At 36.5% G+C, this 18,097-nt stretch overlaps 1 protein-coding gene across 1 annotated transcript in view; it reads left to right on the top strand.

Annotated features, from left to right (window-relative positions):
• Positions 1-18,097, top strand: part of PELI2 (pellino E3 ubiquitin protein ligase family member 2) — a 196,506-nt gene that overhangs the window by 171,286 nt on the left and 7,123 nt on the right. Inside the window, exons 4-5 of the mRNA XM_058293384.1 lie at positions 11,392-11,589; positions 17,193-17,381. Of these exons, the coding sequence (XP_058149367.1) occupies positions 11,392-11,589; positions 17,193-17,381 (387 nt within the window). The remainder of the gene's footprint in view (positions 1-11,391; positions 11,590-17,192; positions 17,382-18,097) is intronic.

Raw genomic sequence — 18,097 nt, 5'->3', positions numbered from 1 at the left:
AAGATTGAATGCCAGTTTCTCATCAGAAACCATGGAAGCAAGATGACAGTGGTTTGAAATACTGAGAATGCTGAAGGAAAACAGCTGCCAGCTAAGAACTTTATATCTGGTGAGGCAATTTTTCAAAAATTAGGGAAAGATTAAGATATTTCAGATCAACAAAAGCTGAGGGAGTTCATCACCACTAGACTTGCCCTACAAGCAATGCCAAAGGGAGTTCTTTAAACTGAAAGGAAAGGACACTAGACAGTGTTCAAAGCAGCATAAAGAAATAAAGACCTATGATAAAAGTAATCATTTGTGTAATTCTAAATACTGGTATTATTGTATTGTACTGTTTGGTATGTAACTCCACTTTTTAATTTCTACGGGTGCTAAAATGCAAATGCCTAATAAGTAATGATAAATCTAGGTTTTTTGGACATACAATGTAAAAAGATAAGTGGTAACAAGCACCAAAGAAAATGGTGGCAGAAAATCCCATGAGTAGAACAGCAAAAACAGGAGCAAGTGCCCATCCTCCCACCTATGGAACAATTAGCAGTATGAGGACTGCAGGGTTGTGGACTGAAGGAATTGCAGGGGTCCTCTTCCCCAAGAAAGGAGAGGGAAGGACATAGCCTACAGCAGATTCAGATATTGACCAGCAAACATGGTCTGCTGCATTGGAGGGGTCTCACACTTCCAGGCTGAGTGGGCCCACAGTATTGATTCTTTGCAGAGAGAGCCAGCAGGGAGCTAAAGATAATCTGCCTTCTCAAACACCCTCCCTACTGCTCCAGTCTGGTTGCTGAGGAGGCAGAGGGAGGAACGGTATGGCCAGGTAAAACGGAGAACAGCTTGAGAAAGTTTGTGAGGCTTGGCCAGTCCTGAGGTCACTGCTTCTGCACTGCCTGCCCACCTAAGGAGTTAATCTGAATGCATTCACTCCTAGAAACTGGGGTCTGAGCAGAGAGGTCTACCAAAGAATTCCATCTGCTGGCCAGACCAGAAGAGTGCATGAAAGAGGAAAAATAATAAAGAAATAACCAAGTGTTAACTGTGTGGTAGCACACAGCTACTTAACAGTAAATCCCTAGGCAAGAGAAAGAAACTGAGCATTAGAATAAACTCAGCATTAGAATCAGATTCCTAGACATCAGCAAAAAATTATAAGCCAAACAAAGAAAAAGGAAGCTATGATTCAGGCAAAGAAACAAATCAGATCTCCAGAAGAGACACAGGACTTGAAACACCTAATCAATAAGGTTATTACAAATCTCCTTAATTGAATCATGGAGTTGAAGGACAACATGGCTAAAGAAATAAAAGACATTAAGAAGACAGTGAGTGAGCCCAAAGAAGAACTTGAAATATTGAATAGAAAAATAACAGCGCTTATGAAAATGAAAGACAAAATAAGTGAGATGAAAAACAATAGAGGCACACTACAGCAGATTTGAAATCATAGAAGAAAGAATCAGTGATGTAGAGGAAAGAACAACTTAAAATTGAGAGAAAAGGAACAGGAAAAATTGAACAGGCGCGCAGGGAGTTGAATGATAATCAAAGTGCACCAACGTATTTTGGGATTTCCAGTAGGAGATGAAAAGGGGAAAGAGAAAGAGTATTTGGGGAAATAATGGCTGAAAATTTTCCAACTCTCAGGAAAGCTATGGATATACATGTTTAGGAAGGACAGCATACTCCAATTAGAATGAACCCAAATAGATCTACCCCAAGACACATAATATGCAGACTGCCAAATGCCAAAGATAAAGAGAAAATTCTGAAAGCAGCAAGGGAAAAGTGAAACATTATGTCTTTTTATTGGTGAGTTGTAGGATTTCTTTATATATCATGGATATTAGACTCTTGTTGGATGTGTGATTTCCTATGTGTGGATTTCTCTTCGGAAACCATAGAGGCAAGAAAGCAGTGGTATGATGTAATTAAGTATTAAAAGAGAAAAACTGCCTGCCAAGAATTCTTTTTCTGGCAAAACTGTCCTTCAGATATGATGGTGAGCCTAAAATATTCACCAAAAAATAGAAACTAAGAGAGTTCACAAACAAGAATCCAGCTATGCAGGAAACACTACAGGGAGTTCTGCAGCCAGAAAAGAAAAGAGAAGAGAGGGAGGCTTTGAAGAGATTGTAGAAGACTATCAGAAAGGGTAACCAAAAAGGTAAAAAGATGGGGAAAAAAATATATATGACATATTAAAGCCAAAGGATAAAATGGTTGAAGTAAGTAAGGCCTTTACAGCATAACATTCAGTGATAAAGGATTAAACTCCCCAATCAAAAGAAATAGGCTGATAGAATGGTTAAGAAAACATAAGCCATCCATATCCTTTCTACAATAGACTCACCTTAGACCCAAGGATGCAAACAGACTGAAAAGCAAAAGGTTGGAAAAAGATATTTCATGCAAATAGTAACCAAAAGAGAGCAGAGGTATCTTTACTGGTATCAGATAAAACAGACTTTAAATGCAAAAAAGTGATGAGATGCAGAAGGCCATTATATGTTAATAAAAGGACCAATCCACCAAGAAGGAGAAACAGTCATAAATATCTATGCATCTAACCAAGGTGCCCCAAAATATATGAGGCAAACTCTGGCAATACTGAAATGAGAAATAGACATCTCTACAATAATAGTTGGAGACTTCAACACCATCACTCACATCAATAGATAGAACAACTAGACAGAAGATCAACAAGGAAACAACTTGTACAATATGATAAACGAGCTGGACCTGACAGACAATTATAGAACATTGCACCCACATCAGCAGGTTATACATTCTTCTCAAGTGCTCATGGATCTTTCTTCTAGATAGACCACATTTTGGGCCACAATACAGATATCAATATATCAATAAACTTAAGGAGACTGAAACCATACAAAGCACCTTCTCTGATCATAATGAAATGAAGCTGGAAAGCAATAACAGGTGGGAAAAGGGAAAATTTGCAACTATATGGAGGCTAAACCACATACTACTAAATAATCAGTGGGTCAAAGAAGAAATTGCAAGAGAAATTAGTATATATCTTGAGATGAATGAAAATGAGAACACAGTTTATCAAAACTTATGAGATTCAGCAGAGGCAGTGCTGAGAGGGAAATGTATAGCCGTAAATGTCTATATTAAAAAAGAAGGAAGAGCTAAAATCAAATATCTAACTGAACAACTGGAGAACCTAGAAAGAGAACAGCAAACCAATACTGAAGAAAGCAGAAAGAAATAACAAAGATTACAGAAGAAATATATGAAATTGAGAAATAAAATAGAGAAAAATCAGCAAAACCAAAAGCTTGTTCTTTGAGAAAATCAATAAAATAGACAAGTACTTAGCAAGACTGAGAGAGAGAGAAGATGCAAATAAATAAAATTAGAAATAAAAGTAGGGACATTATGACTGACCCTACAGAAACAAAAAAGAATCATAAGAGGATATTATGAGAAACTGTATGCCAGCAAATTAGACAACCTAGATGAAATGGACAAAAAGCTAGAAATGCATAACCAACAAACATTGGCTCTACAAGAAATATAGGAACTCAGCAAACCAATCACAAGCAAAGGGATTGAATCAGTCACCAAAAATCTTTCAACAAAGAAAGCCAAGGACCAGGTGGAGAAAATCAAGAAAAAAATACCATTTACAATAGCAACAAAAAGACTCAAATATTTAGGAATTAATTTAACCAGGTTTATAAAGGATTTGTAGTCAGAAAACTATAAAACCACTGCTAAAAGAAATCAAAGAAGGCTTAAACAAATGGAAGGACATTCTGTGTTCCTGGCTTTAGATGACTAAATATCATGAAGATGTCAGTCCTACTCAATTTTATTTTTATATTCAACGTAATACCAGTCAAAATTCAAACAGCCTACTTTACAGAAGTAGAAAGTCAATTACAAATTTATTTGGAAGGATAAGGGTCCCCAAATAACCAAAAACATCCTAATAAAGAAGGGCAAAGTTGGAAGACTCATGCTTCCTGACCTTGATGTGTATTATAAAGCTATAGTGGTCAAAACAGCATGATATTGGCATAAAGACAGACACATTGGTCAATAGAATGGAATGAGAGTTCAGAAATAGACCCTTACATCTATGGTCAACTAATTTTCGATAAACCTACCAAGTCCACTTTTCTGGAACAGAACAGTCTCTTCAGCAAATGGTGCTGGGACAACTGGATGTTCATAACCCAAAGAATAAAAGATGACCCCTTTCTCACTCCCTATACAAGAATCAACTCAAAATAGATCAAAGACCTAAACATAAATACCAGGACCATAAAACTCCTCAAAGATAATTTGGTGAAACATCTACAAGACATTGTAATAAGTGGGGGGGGGGGGGGGGGTGTCTCTTAAACCTTATACCCAAAGCATGAGCAACAAAAGAAAAAATAGATAAATGGGACCTCCTCAGAAAAACACTTTTGTACCTCAAAGAACTTTATGAAGAGGGTAAAAAGGCAGCCTGCTCAATGGGAGAAAATTTTTGGAAATGACACATCCAACAAGAGTCTAATATCCATGATATGTAAAGAAATCCTACAACTCACCAATAAAAAGACAAATAACCCCATTAAAAAATGGGCAAAATGCCTGAATAGACATTTTTTTTTCTAAAGGAGAAATATAAATGGTGAGAAAGCACATGAAAAGATGTTCAACATCAGTGGCTATTGGGGAAATACAAATCAAAGCTCCAATGAGATAGATTTCACACCTACTAGAAGGACCAGTATTAACAAATCAGAAAACTAAAAGTGTTGGAGAGGATGTGGAACTTATTCATTTTGGTGGAAGTCTGTTTGACAGTTCCTAAGAAAGTTAGATATAGATCTACCATGTGACCCAGCAATAACGCTACTAGGTATATACCCAGAAAAACTGAGAGCAGTGATGTGAACAGACATCTACATATTGTTGTTCATAGTGATGTTATTCACAGTTGCCTAAAGATGGAAACAACCCAGGTATCCATCAACTGGCAAATGGATAAACAAACTGTAGTATATACACACAATGGAATATTACTCAGTTGTAAGAAGAAATGAAGTCGTGAAGCATATGGCGGTGTGGATGCATCTGGAGGACGTTATGTTGAGTGAAGCAAGTCAGACACAAAAGGAAAAATACTGTATGATTTTGCTGTTATGAATTAAATGTAATGAGCAAACTCCATGGAGTCAATAATTAGAATATAAGTCACCAGAGAATAATATGTGGTTAGAGAATGGAGAGCTGATGTTTAATTTGTGCTGAATTGGTAAACAGTTGTTTGTAAATGTTTGGAAATGAATATGGTGAAAGCACATCATAGGATTTTTAATTAGTAGCACTAACATATGGGTATGATAGTGGTTTGGTTTTTAGGTTTTTTGTGTTTTATTTTTTGAGTGATGAAAATGCTCTAATATTGATTGAAGTGATGAATGTGCAACTTGATGATTATACAAAATGCCATTGATAGTACACTTTAGATAATATGGTTTATGAACAAAAAAAAAAAATAGGGTGTGTTAAGGGGAAAGTACACCAAATATAAGATATATGGACTATATTTAGTAGTAATACTTTGACAAAGCTCTTTTATAATTTGTTACAAAGGTTTCACAACAATGCAAGGTATTTGTGGTAGAGTGATGTATGGGAGTCCTGTATGATGTTTATTTTGTAAGCTCATAACTTTTACTATATTCTTATTGTTTATATATATCCATGTATGAATAATACACTTTAATAAATTGTTTTTAAAGTAAATAAAAAAGGTATAGATTGGCAGAATGGATTTTTAAAAAAGCACGACCCAATGATATGCTATCTGCAAGAAATAGGCTTTCAATGATAAAAGTAGGTTGAGGGTGAAAGATGGAAAAAATGTATGCTATGAAAATAGTGACAAAAAGAAAGCTGGGGTGACTATATACCAATATCAGGTAAAATAGACTTTCAGCCAAAAATAGTTACAAGGGACGAAGATGGTCATTATATACTAATAAATGGGACAATTCAATAGGAAGATGTAATAATTATAAGTATATATGCACCTAACAACAGAGCCCCAAAATATATGGACCGAATACTGACAGATTTCATGGGAAAAATTTACAGTTCTACATTAGTAGTAGTAGGAGACTTTAACACACCGCTCTCAAAAATGGGTAGAACATCTAGTCAGAAGATCAATAAGAAAGTACTGGACTTGAATAATACACTAAACCAACCTGATATTTTTTGGTACATACCTAATATTGGGGTTGCTGGGCCATATGTTAGTTCTGTACTGAGTGTTTTGAAGAACTGCCAAACTGTCTTCCACTTCCATTGTACACTGCCACCAGCAATGAATGAGTATTCTGAATTTTCTGCATCATCTCCAACACTTACTTCCTGATTTTTTTTTTTAAATAGCAGTCATCCTAATGGTTGTGAAATGATATCTCACTGTGGTTTTGATTTGTACTTCCCTAATGGCTAATGATGTTGAGCATCTTTTCACATGCTTTCTGGCCATTTGTATATCTTCTTTGGAGAGATGTATATTCAAATCTTTTGCCTATTTTGTAATAATCAGGTTGTTTGTCATTTTGTTGTTAAGTTAAAGGATTTCTTTATATATATTGGATATTAATCCTTTATTGGATGTGTGATTTCCAAATATTAGGTATGTACCCAAAAGAATTGAAAGCAGGGGCTCAAACAGATATTTGCACAGTGATGTTCATAGCAGCATTATTCACAATTGCCAAAAGATGGAAACAACTCATGTCCATCAATAGATGAATGGATAAAGTGCAGTATATACACACAATGGAATATTTTTCAGCCATAAAAAAGGAATGGAGTCCTGATATATGTGACAACATAGATGAACCTTGAAGTCATCATATTGAGTGAAATAAGCCAGGCACAAAAGGTTAAATATTATAATGGTCTCACTGATTAGAAATAATTAGAATAAGCAAAGAGTTCATGAAAGGAATCAAAGGAAGTGATGGAATGTCTTAGAAAACTTGTAAGGTGCGGTGTGATGCCAAAACGTTCTGACCCCAAGGCTGGGAGACTGGTTGGGTCCTGCAGGCAGTGTTCAGTGGTCTTTGATCCTTGGATGCTTAGTTTGTAGGCTTTGAGCCTGGCTGCTGCGATGCATGATTTTTTCATTTTTTGTTTGATTTTTAATTTAGCTTGCAATAGTTTTAAATAGTAACATTTAACATCTGTTTAGTTAAGAAAAAAATGTTAAACAATACCTTCATATTTTCAGTAGTTATTTCTTGAACCATTGTGCATGGTGTGTGTGTGTGTGTGTGTGTGTACATATCTCACAGGGTTCAAACTCACTGTCATAATCCTCTATTCATTAATAGGTATTTCTTGAGCGCTACGATTTGCCGTATACTCCTCCAGCCACTGGGGATGGACAGTTTAGGCTCCCCTTTCTGCCTCTAGAGGAGGCAGACCACAAACAAGCAAGAATTCCAGGCACAGGGAGCAGGGAGAGCAAAAGCCTTAGGTAGGAAAGAAGTGAAGTGACGTGAGCTTAGAGAGGTAGGCAGAAGCTAAATTGAGTATTAATATTAAGTAGGGCCTTTTAGGCCTGGTAAAGAGTTTGGGTTTTATTCTAGGAGTTGTAGGAAGCTGTTGGAATTTTTAAAGCCAGGAGAGAGCTATAATCTGATTTTTATTCTCAAAAGATAATTCCACTATGTCACATTTATGTAATCTAAGTATCTTTTTAAAAAAATTTTTTTAATTATATAGAAAATTTAATTTAGAAGAACCCCCATTTGAACTAAATGAAATCTCATGTGTCAGAGATACTTAAATAAACCTTCAGCAGACACATCGGTAAATTGGTATTAGGATTAGTGCTATTAAAATAAGTTTCTCTGCGAAACAAACAAAAAAAAGATAAGTCCAACTAATGTGTAGAAAAGATTCTAAGAGGCAAGTATGGAAGCAGGGAGACCAGTTTGGAGGCTAATGGAATGGAATCAAAGTAAAAGGTGATGATAACTGGAACTAAAGTGGAACAAAGTAGAGGTAGTAAAGATGTGTTCTGAGGTAGCATTGACAGGATTAACAGAGGGTTAAATGTGAGCATGGAGAAAATGAAGAATTGAGGGGGCGATACTTTGGGTTTTGATTTTTAGCTTGAGCAAATTGGGAAATCTAGAGATTGAAGGGGCATCCATTTGAGATGGTTATTAGACATCCAAGTAGCGGTGGGCTATATTAGTCTGAAGCTCATGGGAGAGATCAGGAGCCCCCCAGGCAAATCTGAGTGTCACTGGCTAGTAATATTACATGAAGGTGGGAACAGAAAAAGAGGGGATGGGGGCCTGTTTACCAACTAACCTGGAACTGTTTCATTATTTTAATACCTGGTAGAGATGAACCAGGATATACTGGCTGAGTCTAAGCCCTGGATTTAGCCTGTTATTGATTGTTGTCACCTTAGCAAGAATGTTTTCAGTAGAGTCATGGGGAGGGGAGCTCAACTGAGTGGTTTGAGGAGAGAATTGAAGGAGGGGCAAGGAAACGGAGTTAGTGACTATTGACAGGTTTTCCAAGAAGTATCGCTGGTAAGTGAATCAGAGAACCGGTACTATAGCTTGATGGTTGCTTGCAGATAAAGGACAGCGTTTTAAAGACTGCAGACTTGTTGAGAACATGCCACTCAAACTGTGGTCCTCTGAGCAGCAAAATATTTCTTATCAGTTTAGGATGAGATGAGCACAGAAATTGAGAGGAGCCCCCTGGAAATTTTTATAGCAGTTTGGCATTGCCGAAACATCCCATCCAAACAGATGATCTTATTTTTGGTGCCCCTTTTTATTGTATTTTTAAATTAATTATATACATAATTAAAATATTAAAATATATAATGATTATATATGTAATTAGTTTTAAAATGCTAAATTATACTTATTATGTATGTGAGTGACAATAGCAGGGAATAAAGTTCCCAATGTGTCTACTATATGAATATCGGCACTATATGAATATTAGATGACCTTCAGAAGCATCTTAGCTTGTGTACATAACAACCATTAAAATAATAATGAAGATTTGATCCAATAGTCAAAAGAAATGACTGGTTCCAGGTTTTCTACATTGAGTGATTTCCAGTAGGAAAGTGGCTTATATTTTTTCCTGGTGAAAGCACCATGAGACTTGTATCCTAAAGTGTAAAATTACACTAGCACTCTACAGATTAGATTTAAATGGAAGTGAATTGATAAGCAATTGTATGACCAGTCAGATAAGAATCATGATGTGAAATAATTGATCCTAGCAGTATGTTATAGTTGGAATAAAATTTCATGTTTTACAGTCAATTTCAGGTAATTCATCAAGACATTAATTTAATACTTTGGGATGAACCTGGAATGTGGCCTTTCTAGGAGAAAGTAATCTTTGTAGACAAGAAACAGCAGTAGTGTGACATTCTAGCAGAGGGAGATTTTTAACTTTGAACTTTTAACAAAGCTTGAAAAGCTTTGCCCTATCCCATGGAGGTTGACCAAAATTAGGACAGCGGTTGTGTGCCATTGTGGGGGCTTCAGGTTTTGTGGGTGAAGACTAGGCAATTTTAGAACTTTTCACATTTCTCACCTAAGCGTTATTGGAATAGAGGTTCAGGACCAGTGTTCCTAGGTTTGGAGGAACCTTTATTTTCTCCTACTTTTTTGTATTTGTTAAGTATTTTGCAGTGAGCATTTGTTACTTTTCTAATTTTAAAAATATCTGTAAAAATTTTTGAGAAAGTAGTCTGACTCCTTAGAACTTCTAAGGAGCTATACACCCAGCCTTTAAGTGAATCCTGTGGCAGAAAGATTTTTGTAACTTTAGAAAGATGAACTGTATGAAAAGATTTTGTAATACCTCTAATTTTTATTTTATGTTGCATTTTTAACAAGTTGTATGTTTTCTAAACCTAAAATGCATATTATATTCAGGCAATATGCATTTATTCAAGTTGATGAGTTTCAGTGAACCAGCAGTTTAATTTATTCCAGACGCATTTCATTAGGACAAAAAATTAAGGGTTGTTAAAAAAAAAAAAAAACAGAACAAGGAAAACTCTGTTGTCTGTGGCTTTACTGAGAGTGTCTGTGCATGCAAATGCATCTGTGTGATTTACAAAAGAAATTTAATAATTTTGTCCTAGGAAGCAAGTAGAGCTAAGTGACAAAATGTATATTGCTTCACTTTTATTCAGTGGGATAAAAAGTATATTCCATTGCTTATATTTAGATTGAATTTTGAAATTAAGATAAAGATACCTGGGAAATTGGCATTTTTGGAGCCTGACACATAGGCCCTCGCAGGTTCTCTGTGTGTTCCTTCCATGGGCAGCTTCGGAATCAAAGTTACTAAGGTGAGGGAGAACATTAATATGTTTAGTGAGAAGTGATACATTTACACTTAAATGATTTTTAATTTAAGAAGCCTGTTTGGCACATAGAACATTGATCACATTTTTTTTTCAGTTAGAGACTCATCGGACATTGCATAAACATTTTAATATTCCATCTTAAAGATTTCTTTACTTGTAAACAGATTAACTCTTTCCAGTTCAAAGGTGAAAGCAGTACCTGTCTTACTGGATTTATTGAATTTGAAAAGCTTTGTTAAAACACTAAGAGTTTCCTAATGAAATATATTTTTTCTGGAAGCATTTAAACATACTGAGGAAAGTAAGCAAATATATGTTTGGCAACTCGTTTAGACTTTTCCAAGGCAGTTTTTCAAAACATACAAAATTGAAATGTTAAGACCAGCATTTTTAATCTTTTGTTTGACCATATCCCCAATGTTAGGCTGACATGGATAAGCCCTTTACAGTAGTTTCATTTGCACAGAGTGGTGGTAATAAACGTTTTATTTCTATGTCAGGATTGGGCCTTTTCTTCTTCATGCTGTGAGTGACTGTTGATTTACTTAGTGAGGAAAACCATTCTCTGGAGATGGGCAAGGGAAGGTGGGGAACGTTTGTATATTAGCTTCTTTTAAAATCGTCCATGCTTTTATCCACTCAGAAGTAGGAGAAGAAAAAGAATGATTTGCTGTAAAAGTAATATTTCTGCGTGACCCAAGAGATACAATCTGATGTTTGAAGGAAGATCTAGTGTGTTCCCCCAGAATAGAAAATTGAACCTTCTCTTTATATTTAAAATCTGATGCTTGGTTACCCTAATAACTCCCTTACTTAAACAGGAAACAGAACACAACTGAACATGTTTTATTGACTTCTGACCCTCAGGCAGAGCTAATGAACGTTAAAGGGGTCTTGAATGCCCAGTCCACGTGAGCGAAGTGTGGCGCGGTGATCTTTCTCAAGTGAATCATGAGTAAATTTGATTTATTTAGGTGGGCAGATCAACAGAGAGCCCTATCGACTTCGTCGTCACTGACACGATTTCTGGCAGTCAGAATAATGATGAAGCCCAGATCACACAAAGCACCATATCCAGGTTTGCCTGCAGGATTGTCTGCGACAGGAATGAACCTTATACAGCACGGATATTCGCAGCAGGATTTGACTCCTCCAAAAACATATTTCTCGGAGTAAGTACTATTGAGAAGTATTTTGTTACCAGAAAAAGCAGCCATTATTAGGATAACAAACATTTCATGTCACAAAACATTTGCTTTGCGTGATGCCTCTGGTTAGATTCTACCCCCACCCCCCACCCTCAGGCTGGCTCCCTCGTCTATTTGCTGGTTGTCTTTTGCTCACTGTTGGCTCGTTGTTTTTTCTTTAGGAGGCACCAGGAACCAAACCCAAGACCTCCCATCTGGGAGGTGGGCACTCAGCTGCTTGAGCCACATCTGCTCCCTCTGCTCCCTCTGCTCTGCTTAGATTTTGAGATTTTAGTTCTTGGATGGCCAGTTTGAAAAACTGTTTTTTAAAAAATCAAAAATAATTAAATCATATTTGTTATATTGGCTATACAATGTATAATATGTACATTAATTACTTAAAAAATACATATAATAACATTCTGCATTATATATCAATGGTAAGCTTAAGAGGGTTTATTTCAGGGGAGGAAGAAATGGCCAATCTAGATAATTAGGGTTCAGATGAAACAATTAGTGATTCGTTCAGCACATTTTCACCAAGTGTTTGCTATGTTCTATACTGGATACTGTAGATGCGATTACCACAGAGAACAAAACATGAAAAATCCCCATCCTCATGGAGTTTCCATGTAATTGAGACACAAAAGTTTAGTGAGTGTCCAGATTTAATGTAGTTCCCATTGAATCAGGATAGTGTTTACAGGGGGAGTAAAACATTCAAAATGTCCTAAATAACAAAAATGTATTATCCTACGTGACAAGAAGAGCCAACAGAGATCAGCTCCAGGGTTGGCTAATTCAGTGGTTCTGTGACATCCAGGGACCTCACCATGAGGTCTTCTTGTGGTGAAAGATGGCTCCTGCTGTGCCACATATCCCCAGCAGCATGACAGCTTCCAGTGGAAGAAGAGACACCAGAGGCATTTGTCCCCTCATCTCTTTTTAGAGGAAAGTAACCTTTTCTGGAAACCTCCAAGAACACCGTATACCCTGTCTCATTAGCCAGAACTCAGTCCTATGTCCACCCCTAAGCCAGCCTCTGGCCAGTGAGCTGGGATTAGCATAATTGGTGCATACTAATCAGGACTTCCCCCAAGTCATATAACCAGGGAAGATGGGGGAAATTGGTGTGGCACAGGCAACCAAGAGTGTCTGTCTTACTGCTTGTGCCTTCTACCTTTGAGTATATGAACAATGATTTGTATGAAAATACAATGGCCACAACTAGTTGATGTTTTTTAAAATTTCATACTATTAGTAAAAATTCTTTAAAAAGGTGGGGGGGGGGGGGGGCACGTAGATGAAATGGAAAAATTCCTAGGAATGTACAACCTACACTGAACACTAGAAGAAATAGAAGACCTCAACAAGCCAATTACAAGTAAAGAAATTGAAACAGTCATCAAACAACTCCCCAAAATGAAAAGCCCAGGACCAGACAGTTTCATAGGTGAGTTCTACCAAGCATTCAAAGAAGCTTTAATACCAGTCTTACTCAAGCTCTTCCAAAAAATTCAACAATAATGAATGCTACCAAACACATTCTATGAAGCCAATTATCACCCTAATACCAAAGCCAGTGAAAGATATTACAAAAAAAGAAAATTACAGACCCATTTCTCTAATGAACACAGATGCAGAAATGCTCAAGAAAATACGTGCTAATCGAATCCAAGAACACATTAAAAGAATTATCTGTCATGATCAAGTGGGTTTTATACCAGGCATGCAAGGCTGGTTCAATACAAGAAAATCAATCAGCATAATATACCACATTAATAAATCAAAGAAAAATCACATGATCTTATCAATTGATGCAGAAAAGGCATTTGACAAAATACAACATCCTCTCTTGATAAAAATACTACAAAAAATAGGAATTGAAGGAAATTTTCTCAACATGATAAAGGCCATATATGAAAACCCACAGCTAACATTGTACTCAGTGGTGAAAACCCAAAAGCTTTCCCATTGAGATCAGGGACAAGACAAGGATGCCCACTGTCACCACTGTTGTTTAATATAATGCTAGAGGTTGTAGCTAGAGCAGTCAGGCAAAAAAAAAGAAATAAAAGACATGCAAATTGGAAAGGAAGAATTAAAACTTTCACTATTTGTAGATGATATCATTGTATATCTAGAAAATCCTGAAAAATCTACAACAAAGCTGCTAGAGCTAATAAATGATTTCAATAGAGTATCAGGATACAAGATCAATACACAAAAATCAGTGGTGTTTCTATATAATGCACAATCTGAGGAGGAAGTCAAGAACAAGAGTCCATTTACAATAGCAACTAAAAGAATCAAATATTTAGAAATAAACTTAACCAAAGATGCAAAGCACTTATATTCAGAAAACTACAATGCATTGCTAAAAGATATTTAAAAAGACCTAAATAATTGGAAGAGCATTCCATGCTCATGGAGTGGAAGACTAAATATCATTAAGATGTCAGTTCTATCCAAACTGATATACAGATTCAATGCAACCCCAATAAAAATCCCACCAGCATTTTTTAAGTAAATGGAAAACACAATTATCAAATTTATCTGTAAGGGTAAGAGGCCCCGAATAGCCAGAAACATCTTAAAAAGGAAAAGTGAAATTGGAGGACTCTCACTTCCAGACTTTAAATCATATTACCTAGCTACAGTGGTAAAAACAGCATGGTATTGGCATAAAGATAGACACACAAACCAATGGTACCAAATTGATGGTTCAGAGACAGACCCTCACATCTACAGCCAAGTGATTTTTGACAAGCCTGTCAAGTCCTTCCAACTGGGGCAGAACAGTTTTTTCAACAAATGGTGTTGGGAAAACTGGATAGCCAAAAGAAAGAAAGAAGACCCCTACCTCACACAAAAATTAACTCAAAATGGATCAAAGACCTAAATATAAAAGGAAGTACAAGAAAGCTCCTAGAAGAAAATATAGGGAAATATCTTCAAGACCTGGTGGTAGGTGGTGGATTCTTAAACCATACACCAAAAGCATGAGCAACAAAAGAAAACATGGATAAATGGGATCTCCTCAAACTTAAACATTTCTGTGATTCAAAGGACTTCATCAATAAGATGAAAAAGGAGCCCAGTGTATGGGAGAAATATTTGGAAACCACTTATCCGATAAGGGTTTGATTTCCATTCTATATGAAAAGATCATACCACTCAATAATAAAAATGGGCAAAAGATTTAAATAGACATTTCTCCAAAGAGGAAATACAAATGGCCCAAAAGCACATGAAAAAATGTCCCATGTCACTAGCTATTAGGGAAATGCAAATTAAAACAATAATGAGATATCATCTAACACCACATAGAATGGCCATTATTTAAAAAACAGACAACAATAAGTGCTGGAGAGGATGTGGAGAAATAGGAATACTCCTTCACTGTTTACACTGGGAGTGTAAAATGCAGCCTCTGTGGAAGACAGTTTAGCGGTTCCTCAGGAAGTTAAATATAGAACTGCCATATAATCCAGCAATTCCTCTACTAGGAATATATCGAGAAGAACTAAAAAGTATGACACAGACAGACATCTGCACACCAATGTTCATAGCAGCATTGTTCACAATTGCCAAAAGATAGAAACAACCCAAGTGCCCATCCACCAATGAATGGATAAACAAAATGTGGTATATACATATGATGGAATACTATGGTACAATAAGAAGAAATGAAATTGGGACGTATGTGATAACACGGATGAGTCTTGAAGACATTATACTAAGTGAAGTAAGCCAGACACAAAAGGACAAATATTGCATGGTCTCATTAATATGAACTAAATACAAATAATAAACACATGGAATTAAAACCTAGGGTATAGGTTTTAAGAAGATAAGAGGAGGGTTGAGAAGAACTATGGATGCTTAATGTACATACAAGTTTTAATTAGACTGTAAAAGTGTGGAGATGGATAGAGTTGATAGTAACACATTATAGTGAGTAACAACTGATTTATAAATGGGATTGTGACTGAAAAGGGTAGTCTGGGGAAGTAAATGTCAATAGAAAGCAAGCTAAAGAATAATCTAGGGACTGAATAACACAGTGAACCCAGAGGCAGTTGAGAATTGTGGTTAAGGGTACAAATGCAAGAGAGTCCTTTTGTTAGCTAGAGCAGATGTATATCACTATTGCACGGTCATGGGAATATGGAGAAGCATGGGAAAACTACAATTGGTAAGACCTACAGACTGTGGTTAACAGCAATACTACAATATTCTTGCATTAATGCCAAGCTATACTGTGTTGATAATGGAGGTGTATGGAAAGAGTGTGCCAAATGCATGCTATGGACCATGATTGGTAGTAATAGTCTAATGATATTATCTCATAATCTGTAACAAATGTTCCACCAGGGTGTGGAGTTGTATGGGAAATCTACACATCTGTATGATTGTTTTGCAAATTCACAGTATCTGTAACAAAAATACATTTTAAAAAAATGTATGGGTTGGGGGAAAATACACCAAATGTAAGATAAAGGATATACTTGGCAGTAATGTTTTGATAATGCTCCTGCATAGTTAGTAACAAATGTTTCACACCAATGCAAAGAGTTGGTAGAGAGGTGATGTATGAGATCCCTATGTGATGTTATGTATGTTTATTTTGTAAGTTCACAATCTTTACTAGACACTTATTGTTTTTGTGTGTTGATGTATGAATGATATACTTCAATTAAAAAATTTTTTAAAAAGGAGGGGGACTATCCTTTCTGTACATTTCCTAAATAATGAGTGTATATAAAGCATTTTTTTGATAGTAGAATGAAAGCACTACACAGAACTGAAGAACATATATTAGATTTCTGGTAACTTGGGTTTTTGGGGTTTTTTTTTTTTTTAGATTTATTTTTTATTTATTTTTCTGCCCTTCCCTCCTCTCCTCCCAAGTTGTCTGCTCTCTGTGTCCTTTCACTTTGTGTTCTTCTGTGACCGCTTCTGTCCTTATCAGTGGCACCAGGAATCTCTATTTCTTTTTCTTGTGTCATCTTGTTGTGTCAGCTCTCCGTGTGTGCAGCGCCATTCTTGGGCAGGCTGCACTTTCTTTCGCACTGGGCGGCTCTCCTTATGGGGTGCGCTCCTTGCACATGGGGCTACCCTACGGGGGGACACCCCTGCGTGGCATGGCACTTCTTGCACGCATCAGCACTGCTCATGGGCCAGCTCCACACGGGCCAAGGAGGCCCCGGGTTTGAACCGTGGACCTCCCATGTGGTAGGCGGACACCCTATCCATTAGGCCAAGTCCGCTTCCCATCTTGGGGATTTTTAAAAAGAATTTCTGAGGGAGAAATTGAGGCATCAAGTTTTTTTTGTTTTTTTAACTTCCTAGATAAATATAAGGTACATCCATTGATAAATCATTCATCCATTTTAGCACTCCTTTCATATTGTGAGAATAATTGTGTATTTTATCCTTCTAATTATCTAGCTTTAAATAGAAAATGACAATTCATCACTTTTTCCTCCCCTTTACCCTGACCAGTATTTTAAAAAGATTGTAGAAACCCTTCATTTTGAACCTAGTGTTAGCATGTATTTTCTATTCTGTGGCACATTATACAGGAAAAGGCAGCAAAATGGAAAAACCCTGATGGCCACATGGATGGGCTCACTACGAATGGCGTCCTCGTGATGCATCCAAGAGGGGGCTTCACCGAAGAGTCCCAGCCCGGGGTCTGGCGTGAGATCTCGGTCTGCGGAGATGTCTATACCTTGCGAGAAACCAGATCGGCCCAGCAAAGGGGAAAGCTGGTGAGTTAACTTAGCTCTGCAGAATGTACTAAACTGCAAAAATAAAACTGGAGGACTATCGTTTTCCTTTCCTGAAATCCTGAACCTTTATACAGATGCTCTGTACCTTTGACCAAAGAGAATGAAACATCTACAAGCACCTGAAAGTAAGAAGGAAATAGCCTTATTTTCTTTAGTGATTAAGCTTCACGTAGTGGAAATAAATATCCTGTACTTCTTACCCCTTAAGAGCATAATCTTTTATTTTATACCTTACTGCAAAATAACACATTCATTTTAAGAAAAATAAACTTATTTTTATTGTAAAACTGTACTAATTTGGAAAAATCCTGAACAGTCCCAGACTAAAAATAGTTTAAATTATGAATTACAGAATTAATTGCTAGAGTTTTCTGGCAAAAAAAGATATAATAAGTTAGCTTTCTTTCCTTGAGTTCACAGTAAGAAATTAACGCACAACTCTCCATATTCTTCACCAAAATCATAGTTACAGCTTTTTACTTGAAATAATTCATATACTGCATTGACCTGGCATGTTAATATTTTCCTGTAAATATCACCACTTATTCCCATGCCCTAAAGTAGTTGATCCTTTAACCCTTTCTTCTTATGGAGGGAAATTATAATAGCTTTAATGGGAAGCACTGGGTTTCTGATCTTGCCGTAGTTAAATGGCATAGCTGCCAGAAGGTTCTTACTTAATTTTCCATACCCTG

Source organism: Dasypus novemcinctus, chromosome 3, assembly GCF_030445035.2.
Source record: "Dasypus novemcinctus isolate mDasNov1 chromosome 3, mDasNov1.1.hap2, whole genome shotgun sequence".
In the NCBI taxonomy this organism is placed as follows: Eukaryota; Metazoa; Chordata; class Mammalia; order Cingulata; family Dasypodidae; genus Dasypus; species Dasypus novemcinctus.
Note: the sequence above shows the minus strand (reverse complement) of the source record. Positions and strands in the feature narration are given on the sequence as shown.